Consider the following 12733-nt stretch of genomic DNA (forward strand, 5'->3'; position numbering starts at 1 on the left):
TCACTGGGACCCTAAGGCGGTACCGGAGGTAACGAGCACTAACTTCCGAGGGATGGTGGCCGAGAACACGATATGTATATCGAACGTGCAGACGGATGTTGCCGGAGCCGTGAAGTTTGTTGCGGGATAGAGGGTCTTCGATGGACTGTCATTTTCCGACCGAAAAGATCCCCATCGAGAGTGTTCCAACATTTATAATAATACAATAATATTTGCATGATACACATAAGAGGACCTTTTTCAACACGTAGGTTAACGGGTATGAATATCCAATATTATGTTTCACATAGGATCAGTTTGAAATCTCAATTCTCGACGAGTATCTGATAAAAGTATTGTCAGATGGTACTAGGAAAGACAGCCAAAGAACAAGCCATGAATCGCCGGAGAGTCGCAGCAAGTTTTTTTAATAATCATTTTCCCCAAATCCAGTAGCAGCAAAATCCAAACCAACCAACAGGGAGGCAACAAAGTCCGATACAAAAAAAAAAGATAAGTTTTTTTAAACCTAAAAAAAAAGAATCTCACTTCTTCTCTTCTTTCTCGGCCTCGGCAGCTCTCTTTGCCCTGGCACCGACATGGCGTTGATTTGTACGCTCTAGACGGATCTTGTCATAAGCCTTGAACGATTTCATGGCCTCTGTGACCTTCACAAGCTCCGACGCCGGCTTCTCCCTCACAATCGGCATGTGTTCTCCTTGCACTTGGGTTGCATTTGCAAGCTCCTCCGGAGCAGAATCACCAGCCTGCTCAAGAAAACAATAATCGGGTTTTTCAGTTAAGGTCCAAATCCGACCAAACATAAAACAACAGGCCCCTTTTCATCAGACATATATGGGATTGTGATGTACAAGTAATATAGCAATTGTTAAGACAGATACCTTGACTTTACGGGCACGGCGGGGGAAGATGACCAACTTGGCCTTGTACATCTTCAGCCTCTGGACATTGGTCTGAAGTCCCTCCAAGGAACGGTTCTTGCGTCGGTGATCGACCGCTATACCGATAGTTGGGGCCAACTTCTTTGGGATACCCGCAGCCTGGTATATCGTACAAAATTAAAATTAAAGCTTGATACTTCAAAGGGCTTGAACATCTAAAAGAAGGAAAGATGAAGCAAACCTTGAGTTCTTCAAGGGTAAATCCTCTGCCAGCTCTAACTTTCATGTTGTACTTCAGGGTTTGCCCATGCACAACAGGACGCAGAGGTCCAGCAGTGGGTCGGGGGAATATCTTCACAGCCTTCTTCTGTCTCGCTGAAAACAAATACCACCAAAGAGAAATCCTAAGCAGCACAGCCAATGGAAATGCAAAAACGGATCCAAGATTTTTTTTGTTTGAAGCAAGAAAGCCAACAGGATGATCACTCACCGATCCTTCTTCTGGTTTTCCGGGCAGGCTGGTTGAACCATGTTTTGACATAATTCTGCCAATGCTTCTTAAAGTGCCCATTGGGGATAACGTTGTTGTGCTTCATTTCCGAGACTCAACTGGAACACCCCAACACAGACTGAGCTAAGATACATATAGATATGAGATCAGTACAGAGAAATAACACATCACTCAACGCAGAAGTTATCATAAATTGAACAGCTATCGCAAAAATAGACCCTGGAAATAAACAGATTCGCTAAATCTAGAAACAGAGCATCATCAAGTAGCATCATCGTACATAACATGATATATACCCGCATTTAATAAAGCGTAAAAAAGAACATAAGCTGAAAGCCTGAAACCCAAGTTCATTAGGCAATTCCAGAGCTAAACTGAAATAGAAATCAATGCAAGGATCTCACAAATGCTGAAACACGATACGAAAAGCGAATGGCACAAATTTCGAAATTCGAAACAAAATAATTCGATTTCAAAAACGAAAATGACAGCTAAACCGAGATACCAGTTGGCGTTACTCTTAGCACAAGCGCTAATCCAATGATTGAGAAGATAAGACTCGTTGAGAGACAATGGCGAACAAGAAAGAGAGAGGGTTAGGTACCTAGAGAGCGCCTCTCTCCTCGTCCTCGGCGGCAAGCGACTGAAATGGCTAGGGCTTCCGCCTTCACATATATATCACAAACCTAATTCCAGAGTGTTTTTCTTGTAGTTTCGGGCTTACCAAAATGTCATTAAAAGCCACATTCCATATCCATTTACCAAATGGGCCCGGCCCATCCAAACTTTTTTTTAAAACCGGGCAGAGGAGCGGAGGAAGTTTGTTTCGTCTGGTGGACAAGGCGGAGGGGACTAATACTTTATTTTTTTTTTATTTAGGGTAACTTAAAATTTAGATATTACTCAACCCCTGCACTAAACAATCTCTAAAATTTTCAAACTATAGGGAAGATCAGAAGAAGCCAAAGGCAAAATGAATCTTTTGATCCAAAAAGAATCAGACATGTTGTAGACATCTGAGATAAATACATAACGTTATACATAATAAGTATGCGATTTGTTAGGGTAATAATGCAAAGATTGAGACCATAGGGTTTTACAGAGAGAATACAAATTATGTGCTCATATCAATGTCTATGAAGAATAGGGGTTTCCATGTGTGCGTGTGTGTGTGTATATTAAGAGAGGAACGTCATACTATATATAAATTTCACCATTGGTTTTGCCAGCGTTGGATGGCTTGATGGAGGGCATGGTTAGGGATGAGGTTGCAGTCTTCCATCTTGACGTTTGTCATCGGGGAAGTGCCGCGCCCTTTCGCTAACCACTCTCGGATTGCTTCCCCTTCATACGTGAATCCGTCCGCTGCTATCAGCGGGTCTTTCATCAGTTCCTGCCCATATCACATCGTCATATAATGAATTCCAAATATCAAGCTTTGAGTTTCAGCTGCCATATATTCTCCCTCATGAAATGCAGATGAAATTTTTTAATACCTGAAAAATGGGGCAGAGGAAGTGAGAAGGGGCTCGACGGCGAGCTTTGTGGTCAGAGTATGAAGATGATGGCGGAACCCTCATCCGCTCTATCACCCGCAGAACCACTGACAGGTCTGGTCGATTCAAAGGGTTCCTTTTACAGCAGTGCATTGCCGCATTAGCCAGCTTTCGGGCAAGTGCAACAGGCCATTCTCCGGCTGAACTATCCAGGACCGAACACAAGGTATCATTTTCTAAGGCACATTTGACTTCTCTTAGTATCCCTGAAACAGGTCTCTTGGTAAGCAGCTGAAGGAGAATGATCCCGAATGAGTATACATCTAATTCTGGTGTCAATCGTCCAGAGACAGAGAAATTTGGATCTGTATGAACTGATTTGTCGACGTTAGATCGAGGAATCAACTGAGAAACCCCGTTGCCGGTGATCTTGGTGACGAGATTGGAATCAAGGAGAATCTTGGAGGGTTTCAGGTTTCCATGTATGATGCAGGGCATGTTGGAGTGAAGAAACAAGAGGGCGGAGCAAATCTCCGAGGCAATCCTGATCCGAGTCTCCCATGAGAGCGGGGGAATGTTGTGTCTGGAGGATAGATGATCTTGGAGGCTGCCATTCTCAATATACTGATAAACGAGGGACCGTGACTCCGTGCAAGCCCCCATAAACATTACCAGATTCGGATGCCTCACCCTGCTTAGAATTTCCACCTGATATCCAACCATGAATCAGGCATTAACAAGGCAATGCACATGTATATATCTATAAGGTCTTTTACCTGATGCTGGAACTCCAAGTGAGTCTGGAAGCCATAGAAGGGCAACATCTTTACAACAACTTGAAGATGTTGAAGATACCCCTTGTAGATGCCTCCGTATTTTCCTTCTCCAAGTTTCCAGGATGAGTCAAATTCGTTAGTGGCCTCGTGGAGTTCCATGAAGGAATACTTGAGAATTTTTGTTCCACGAGAAATTACAGACTGCCCTTTTACCGGTTTCCTCAATGCATTCACCTCTCTCACCGCTTTCGCGTGCTCTATCCGCCTCTCATCCCTTTTCTGCTTGAAGCTTTTAAAGAGCTCCATAGCTGTCACAAAATTTTCATCGTATTCTTTTTCCATATCTCCAATTTTGCGAATTTGGTTCTCCAGCTGTAGATTCTGGCCCTGAACCATCTGGAGTTCTTTCATGAATTCGTCATACTGGTCCTTTACCTTTTTAACTTCTTCTCTCTCCCTTCCCAGCAATTCTTCCAGCTTTTTTCTTCGGCTCATCTCCTTCATGCATAAGTTGTCCAAGGCTTTGGACTGCAAGAGGATGGCATGAAAAAACACGATAATCAACCGTCAGAAACAAAATTGACAAATGTATAAGCTAGCTATGAAACCCCTCTCAGTCTGATTTAGATGGGTCAACAAGGAAAAATGGATGGAGTGAAAAGAAACCACTTACAAACTCCTAGCTGGTCAAGAATTGATCAACTGAAAATAAATACATAACCTTGCATATAGCCTCCATGGTACTGCCATCATCCTTCCACTCGCTTCTAGCTTCTTCATAGACAGTTCCCTCTGTCTGGCCAGCAGCGTTATTGATTTTATCATACTTACGATGAGCTTTGTGTACCGTATCTTGTTCACACTTCATCTCCTGAAACTCCACAGGTATCACCCACTTATCATGTGGTATTATCAATGTTTGCTCCACTTAAAGGTATACAGTATGTTCTTCCCTTGTGATCGAAGTTCTGATATATGATGCAAATACAAATTACTCTCTCTTCAACTGTTTCCTTACAATCACATTTCACAGCATATATATACAAAAGCTTCAAAACAAATCAGCTACTGTGATAATCGCTTTGCCAGTTGTAACTTATCCGCAGGGCATACGAAAAGGGATCTACATTGTCTAACACACATAAGAGATGGAAAAGTAAAGCTGCACCAAACTCTCTCACCTCAACGGTTAACGTAGTCACTGAATCTGAGCCAACAGAGGAACCTGAACCCGAAGAAAAATGACGAATAGAATCCCATGTCTCTTTCTCCAATTCACAAGTGTCTTTATCAGCATCTGCACAATTCTGTAACAAAGTTATCTACAGAGACAGGAAAACCAATCGATAATCACAGGTATGATAGGTTATGCAAGTCAAGGGCAATCACTACCTTGTTCAAGGAGACTACGCCAATATCTTAGTCTTCTCATCATATAAGAAGATTCCAAGTTTTCTGATTCCCTGGTCCCAGTATCTGAAACTGGCTGTAGTAGAGGAGGCATCATTTCCCTGTTAGCACTTTCTTCATTTGTTGCCCTGTTTTGAAAATCATTACTTTCTTTAAGAGTGAAGTGAAGTGGCAAACAACTTAAATCGCTATTCAAAATATCCTTCCTTCTTTAACAGCCAAAATAGCCATCCCCAGGAAAAGAATTCACCTTGTAAAGATAAGGTAACCTTTACACAGAAACCAGATATGACATGAAACAGGTGCTCTTTGGCAAACAAACGTGGATCTCTTAGACTTCAAATCAGTCATTTTCCTGTCATTTCAATTTACTTTGGTCATGTGAGGCCCCAAGCAAAATAATATTTAAAAATAACAATTACTGATATAGAATTACATCCAACTCTCGACATATTTTTCCAAACAAACTACATCACTGAGACTGGAATCGAGCTGATAATATTTGCATAAATGGGATTAGATGAATCATTTGTTTCCCTGCCAATCTATCAGCTAGAACAAAGTCCTCAGCCCACGGAAGAATTTTCATAGCAAAAACATCTGTCAAGCTCATGAATCGCATCTCACTTTAATTCAATGACGAATTCAAAGAATTCTGACTGTGAATTTATTTCATAATCAAATATGGCTAGGAGAGACAAGGCAATAGTTTTTTTTTTCTCTCATCTATCCAAACAGAGGCTTCACAGATGTAGTTCCTTTTTAAGCTATCCGTGGTAGAATGATTAACTTCACCCAAACAACAACTAATTAAATTTATACAGACTCCATACCATGAATAATGATTATCTGATGCAGCTCCCATTACGAACCACTTAATCTTGTGCTGAGCAATCAGTTCAACAATACCTTCCTCAATATTTGGCCTCTCAATCCACAACTTATCTGTTCGAACCTAAAAACTAGATCGATCTGTTAGTTTATTATATGAAAAGGGTCCAACCAAGAAAGTCCAAAATGTCGCAAGAATCTTGGTTCTAAATTTTTAAGTACCCATCAAATATCAAATGATGTTATTTTGTGTCTTTCTCTTTACTCAGTAAAAATGTTATCCACCCGAGATTCAAGAAACATCCAAAGCGAGCTGCCAAACTTTTATTTCACATGGACTTAAAACAGTAAGACAATGGTTTGCGAGTGTTTACAATCAACTACGAATAAAAGAAATGAGAGAGGACCAATACCTCAGATTCAGATAGAAGGCGAAGATAAGAATCCATAAGCTCGTCCACTTTTTGGCTCTCGTCGTTCTCAATCACCATGACAGAATGCTGTTTAAACTTACCAGCAACAAGTTTCTTGTCTGCCAAGGGTAAAGCAGATACTTAGAAAATGGAGACATTATGTTCAGTCACAGACATTATCCCATCTTGTGTAGTCTTTTAAACATGCATCCTCTTTTTTCTTCTTCCAAGTTTTTGGTAAAAAGCTAGAAAATGGAGACAAGATAATAAACAAACGTTTCTACATTTTCGCCCATTTTATCAGAGATCGAACAAAAACACATGAGTGAATTCAGTATTACTCTGAATTCCTTGTTTTTCTCAGCAACCTAACAGATGATCATCAGAAATCAGCTTGACATTGAAGAGAAATGTCAAGTTGTGAGCAAACCCAGAAAAGCAACGAAACTCCAATTTTTCACTCGACTTCTACCATTTTCCGCACTAAGCAAACAGATCACGACATCACACAAAACTTGAGTTCACTCCCAAATTCGAAAATTAGAGAGAGAGGAGAATATCTCACTCCACGGCGGGGGCCGAGCCGGACGGTAAACATGAATCAAGCAAATCCTCTTGCCGGAGAAGTTTCGCGCCGCCCAAAGCACCGTCGTTTTGCTCCTCTCAACATCCTCCGCCACTGCCACGAAGATCGTCTCATCCACGTCGAATAAAGCTTCATCTCCGCCTATCTCTCCGACACTCCCCATCTCTCTCTTTCTCTCTCTCTGTAGCCCTCTATACGTATAGGCGGAGATACAAACGCATGTGGCATAGAAACGGCTTTATAAAGGAGCTCGTCAGAGTCCGGTTGTTGAAACCGTTTTTTTTTCTGGTTCGCTGAGTCGCTAACTCGGTGATGAGTCCACCGACGTGCCGACTTGGAAGACAAAAGTTGGCTCTTTTCGGCGAATGCTCCTACCTGCGAGCGCATAAAACTTGAAAAAAAAAAGTTAAATACTAATTTGTAAGTACAAATTTATAAAATATATTATTATAATTTTCAAATTATAAAAAAGATTGACAACATTTATCCTATTAAATTATTTTATAAATTTGGGAATAAATTTATCGAACAAAAAAATTAAAAATTAGATTTTTACCGTTTTATAAATTTAAAAATTTTAATGGAATTTACTTTTAAAATGTTTAAACTATACTATTTTTGAAATAAAAAATTATCATCTCCTACATCATAATATCGGAATAAAAAAATCAACTGAAAAACTGATAATATCATATTTTTATCAATAAAAATTAAAATAATCAAAATAATAAAATTCAAATATAATCGAAGCGAACCTAACCTAACCCAAAGTGAAATCTGAAATGTCCATTCCTAGATGGCACAACCGTTCACAAAAACTATTATTAGAGATTTGTTTATTAAAGTTAGATTCATATGATTATGAAAGACATGAACTGTTTATATATTCGATCGATTCTATTGCAATGTACGATATTAATAAGATATTGATATCGAATCTGATTCATACGAAAGATCCGATGTCGCTACGGAATGTCAAAGATGTCCTCACACACTAACATATGACCTTTTAGCGTGTTTTTGTCTTCACTCGCAGACATCCTGAAAAATACTTCCTAGGAGGTCACACATCATAAGATTACTCCAGAGCGAGCACGCTTAACTTTGGAGTTCTCTCGAGATGGACAACCGAAAAGGTAGATGCATCTTGTTACTATGAGTAGCTCAATTAATTCCTTTTAAGTTATCTATGACTGTGTAGTCACATACCTACACAGCTTTCGGATCCCTCTCATCCTGATGCGTTCAATTCATCCCTGTACCCCCTACCCAGAAGCTCACCAGGAGCTGCTCCTTGTCCGTGCCTCTCGCACGGCGATCATCCCACCCTCCTATGGTACCAGACTGTCACACGTCCACCACCTTCCACCTGGTTCGTCCTCGAACCACACCATAATGGGAGAGTACCGCGTCTGATACCATTTATAACGACCCGAGACCGCATAGAATGTCAAAATTATCCTCACACACCAACACGAGACCTTTTAGCGTGTTTTGTTCTCACTCGCACACATCCCGGAAAGTACTTCCCATGAGATCACCCATCATAAGACTACTCCAGAATGAACATGCTTAACTTTGGAGTTCTCTCGAGATAGATAACCGAAAAGGTAGATGCATCTTATTGCCATGAGTAGCTCAATTAATTCCTTTTAAGTTATCTATGACTGTGTAGTTCTATACCTACACAGCTCTCAGATCCTTCTCATTCGGTGCATTCGATTACTGTACCTCCTACCCACACTACAAAAAAATCATAAATTCCAACCGGCAAATCCGTTGGAAACGGCCGAAAATCCGTTGGAAATGTCGATTTCCAACGGATATGTCTGTTGGAGAAACGTCATTGGAAATTCGATTCCGTTAGACATCTGTGGAAATTTCCAACAGAATTCCAACGCGTGAATCCGTTGAAATATTGCAACGGATTTTCAACGGTTATAGTCGTTGCATAATTCCAACGGATTTTCAACGGTAGTTCCGTGGAATTATTCCAACGTTGTACCAACGGTTGCCCGTTACAAAATTGTCTCATATATCCGTTGGAATACCCGTTAGAAAAATGCCATGGATTTCCAACGGCATTAGCCACGGAAATCCGTTGGCAATTCCGTTGGAATAGTCGTTGGAATGTTACAACGGCTATCCGTTGGTAAATTGTAACGGATATCCGTTTGAATACTGCATTGGAAATTTGCAACGCTCTTTGTGACAGATATCCGTTGGAATGCCGGTTGGAAGCGAAAAAAATTAATAAAAAAATAAAATAAATATTTAAAAATAAAATAAATATTATTATATATATATATATTTATTATATATTAATTAATAAAAATTATATATTTAAATATATATAAATATAATATAAAATAAAAAAATTAAAATATTAAAATAAAAGAAATATTATTCAAATATTACAAAATAAAACCAAAATTAAAATTAATTAGCACTACGGGTTTCTTCGTCCTCACTGGTCCCGAGATTACGTGTCGTAGTTTTAGATCCCGAACTTGGCGACGTGTTGTGAAGTGGGCGATCACCTTGCATAAGCTCAACAATTTGTTCGAGGTTACTCACTTGTTGCCTAGTCGCCGCAAGCTGTTGTTCGAGTGTCTCGATCCGCCGTTGTTGTTCGAGATCACTCTGCATGCCGGGAGGAATTGCAGCACCGAAATCATCAAACAAATCTCTCTGCAATCCGCTCAATCCATAGATGTTGCCCTTATTTGGAGAGACCAACTGAAATATCCACTATTTATTCGCTCAGAATAAATTTGCACAGAAACTTGCAAATCATCCAAATATCCATTATTTATTCGCTCAAAATAAATTTGCTCTCCGATTTGTATAACAGGTCCTTCCTCTGTAACAATTTTACCTTTGATAAAAAGCGTACGATTTTGTCTAAATGGATGATTCCTTGGAAGAAATCTGCGATGATAGTCAAACCAGCACGACTTTCTCCCATGTCTCAACTGAAACGCTTCGGTTTCCTCCATGCAAAACGGATATGTAAGTTTCCATGTGTGCTCCATCCCGATAACATTCCATACGCCGGAAAATCACTAATCGTCCAAAGAAGAACCGCTTTAAGTGTAAAATTTTGTTTCACACTTATATCATAAGCAGGAACTCCAATGTCCCACAAATCCTTCAACTCCTTAATGAGTGGCTGTAAATACACATCAAAACTCTTCATCGGATGTTCTAGGCCAGGAATCAATAATGTCAAAAACATAAATTCTCTTTTCAGGCACATCTCAGGTGGTAAGTTGTACGGAGAAAGTATAACGGGCCATAACGAATACTGCATGCCAGACTGTCCGTACAGACTAAAGCCATCAGTGCACAAACAAAGATACACATTCCTAGGCTAAGCAGCAAATTGAGAAAATACCATATTGAAGTTTTTCCACGCCAAAGCATCCGATGGATTCATACAAACGCTTCAATCTGTACGATACCGGCATATAGAATTTTATACAGAGTTTGTCTATGTACATTCTTACTCGGACGATATCTGTTAGCCCCACAGAATTTATACTTAACTAATTCTTTTTCTTCACCCCAATAGAGCATGCAACCATTTTTGCAAACAACAATCTTTTCATAAGGCATTCCAAATTCTTCAACATAGCCTTCGTATCATAATACGATTCTGGAACTTCGTTATTTTCAGGTAAATACTCACCTAATGTTTAACAAAATGAATCCATGCAACTTTCGGTGACATTGTAATCCCTTTTCATACTCATCAATCTTGATGCGAGAGATAAATGAGACTGACCTTCTTTACATCCTTCATAGATAGGATGATTTTCCATATGCAACATGTCGAAAAACCGTTTTGTTTCGACGTTTGGCTCCTCCTCTTGTGAGTTTTGATCAACCAATGCCCCAGAAAAAACATCTGTCACCATTTCAACATAAGGATTTCTTATAACTTCATCTACATCATACCTCTGATCGGCCGACACATGTTGTCCCGTTACAGTGATTGTCCGAACTTCTTGCCCATGAAATCGCCAAATATAATAGTCATCCACAAATCCCCTTCGAAATAGATGTTTACAAACATCTTCTTGACTGCTATATTTAAAATTTCGACAACTTATACATGGACATAGCATTTTTCCATGTTCTTGGCACAATGGCTGCATGGAAGCAAAATTCATAAATTGTTTCAAACCGGTAATGTGTTCTTGCATTACCTCTTTTGTAATCGGATCATCTCTTTCATATATCCACTGTCGGGATGAACGAATATTCGGATTTGTTGAAGAAGCCATTTTTGGGAGAATTTTTGGTGTAAGAATAGTAGAAGAATGATTTAGAGAGTGGTTTGGTAGAAAAATGGCCGGATGATTTAAATAGACGAAAATTCAAACGGATATCTGTTAGAAATCCGTTGAATTTCGTCGACTGTTAAATATTCCAACGGACACCTGTTGGAATAATTCGAACGTTATAACGTTCGACTATTTCCAACGGATGTCCATTGGAATCATTTCCGCGTTTCATAACGTTCGAATTTTCCGACGGGTGCCCGTTGGAAATGGTCGAACATTATTTCTAACGGATTGCCGTCGGAATATGCGTGGGAAATGTCCAACGCTGGTATCCGTTGATATGCCGTTGGAAATTCCAACGGATTTCTAACGGATACGTCCGTTACACATCCGTAGGAATTCCGTTGCAATTCCGTTGGAAATAGGATATATCTGTTGGAAAAATCCATTGGAATTTCGCATTTTTTTTGTAGTGCCAGAAACTCGTCACGAGCCGCTCCTTATCCGTATCTCTCGCACCGACGATCACTCTCCGCCCTCCTAGGGTACCCGGACTATTACAGACCCACCATCTTCTGCCTGGTTCATCCTCGAACTATACTATACTGGAAGAGTACCGCCTTTGAACGAACCGAGGCCACTACGGAATGTCAAAGTTGTCCTCACACACCAACACGAGACCTTTTAGCGTGTTTTGTTCTCACTCGCACACATCCCGGAAAGTAGTACTTCCCATGAGGTCACCCATCGTAAGACTACTCCAGAGTGAGCACGCTTAACTTTGGAGTTCTCTCGAGATGAATAACCGAAATGGTAGATGCATCTTGTTACCATGAGTAGCTCAATTAATTCCTTTCAAGTTATCTATGACTCTGTAGTCCTATATCTACACAGCCCTCGGATCCCTCTCATTTCGGTGCGTTCGATTTATCCCTGTACCTCATACCCGGAAACTCTTCAGGAGCCGCTCTTTATCCGTATCTCTCACACCGACGATCACTCTCCGCCCTCCTAGGATACCTAGACTGTCACAGCCCCACCAGCTTCCGCGTGGTTCCTCCTCGAACTACAACATACTGGGAGAGTACCGCCTCTGATACCATTTATAACGATCCGAGGCCGCTACAGAATGTCAAAGCTGTCCTCACACACCAACACGAGACCTTTTAGCGTGTTTTGTCCTCACTCGCACACATCTCGGAAAGTACTTCCCATGAGGTCACCCATCCTAAGACTACTCCAGAGCGAGCACACTTAACTTTGGAGTTCTCTCGAGATGGGTAACCGAAAAGGTAGATGCATATTGTTGCCATGAGTAGCTCAATTAATTCCTTCTATCACTGTGTAGTCCCATACCTACACAACCCTTAGATCCCTCTCATTTCGGTGCGTTTGATTCATCCCTGTACCCGCTACCCAGAAGCTCATCAGGAGCCGCTACTTATCCATGTCTCTCACACCGGCGATCACTTCCTGCCCTCATACAGTACCCGAGATGTCACAATAACGATCATATATCCATAGGTTAAAATCGATTCTC

The 12733-nt window shown here is 40.5% G+C and overlaps 2 protein-coding genes across 6 annotated transcripts; both read right to left on the minus strand.

Annotated features, from left to right (window-relative positions):
- Window positions 1-371: 371 nt before the first annotated feature.
- On the minus strand, window positions 372-2251 carry LOC104798932 (60S ribosomal protein L13-1). Of its 3 annotated transcripts, none has more exons than XM_010521193.2 (5): window positions 1997-2251; window positions 1372-1490; window positions 1123-1256; window positions 882-1040; window positions 372-746 (listed from the first exon to the last, which is right to left on the minus strand). In XM_010521193.2, the coding sequence occupies exons 2-5, from the start codon at window positions 1475-1477 to the stop codon at window positions 525-527; spliced, it is 621 nt and encodes a 206-aa protein (XP_010519495.1). In that variant the 5' UTR covers window positions 1478-1490; window positions 1997-2251; the 3' UTR covers window positions 372-524. The 3 variants fall into 3 exon arrangements, with proteins under 3 accessions (XP_010519495.1, XP_010519493.1, XP_010519494.1); XM_010521191.2 differs by having other exon boundaries at window positions 1372-1510; XM_010521192.2 differs by having other exon boundaries at window positions 1372-1515.
- A 99-nt stretch (window positions 2252-2350) lies between these two features.
- On the minus strand, window positions 2351-7177 carry LOC104798933 (U-box domain-containing protein 32-like). Of its 3 annotated transcripts, XM_010521194.2 has the most exons (10): window positions 6884-7177; window positions 6319-6437; window positions 5908-6029; window positions 5325-5429; window positions 5057-5202; window positions 4846-4961; window positions 4386-4535; window positions 3665-4192; window positions 2889-3596; window positions 2351-2785 (listed from the first exon to the last, which is right to left on the minus strand). In XM_010521194.2, exons 1-10 carry the CDS (start codon window positions 7065-7067, stop codon window positions 2603-2605), a joined length of 2361 nt encoding a protein of 786 aa, XP_010519496.1. In that variant the 5' UTR covers window positions 7068-7177; the 3' UTR covers window positions 2351-2602. The 3 variants fall into 3 exon arrangements, with proteins under 3 accessions (XP_010519496.1, XP_010519497.1, XP_010519498.1); XM_010521195.1 differs by lacking the exon at window positions 6884-7177 and having other exon boundaries at window positions 5908-6036; window positions 6319-6411; XM_010521196.1 differs by lacking the exons at window positions 5908-6029; window positions 6884-7177 and having other exon boundaries at window positions 6319-6403.
- Window positions 7178-12733: the final 5556 nt, after the last annotated feature.

Source organism: Tarenaya hassleriana, unplaced genomic scaffold (genome assembly GCF_000463585.1).
Source record: "Tarenaya hassleriana unplaced genomic scaffold, ASM46358v1 Cleome6, whole genome shotgun sequence".
NCBI classification, from domain to species: domain Eukaryota; kingdom Viridiplantae; phylum Streptophyta; class Magnoliopsida; order Brassicales; family Cleomaceae; genus Tarenaya; species Tarenaya hassleriana.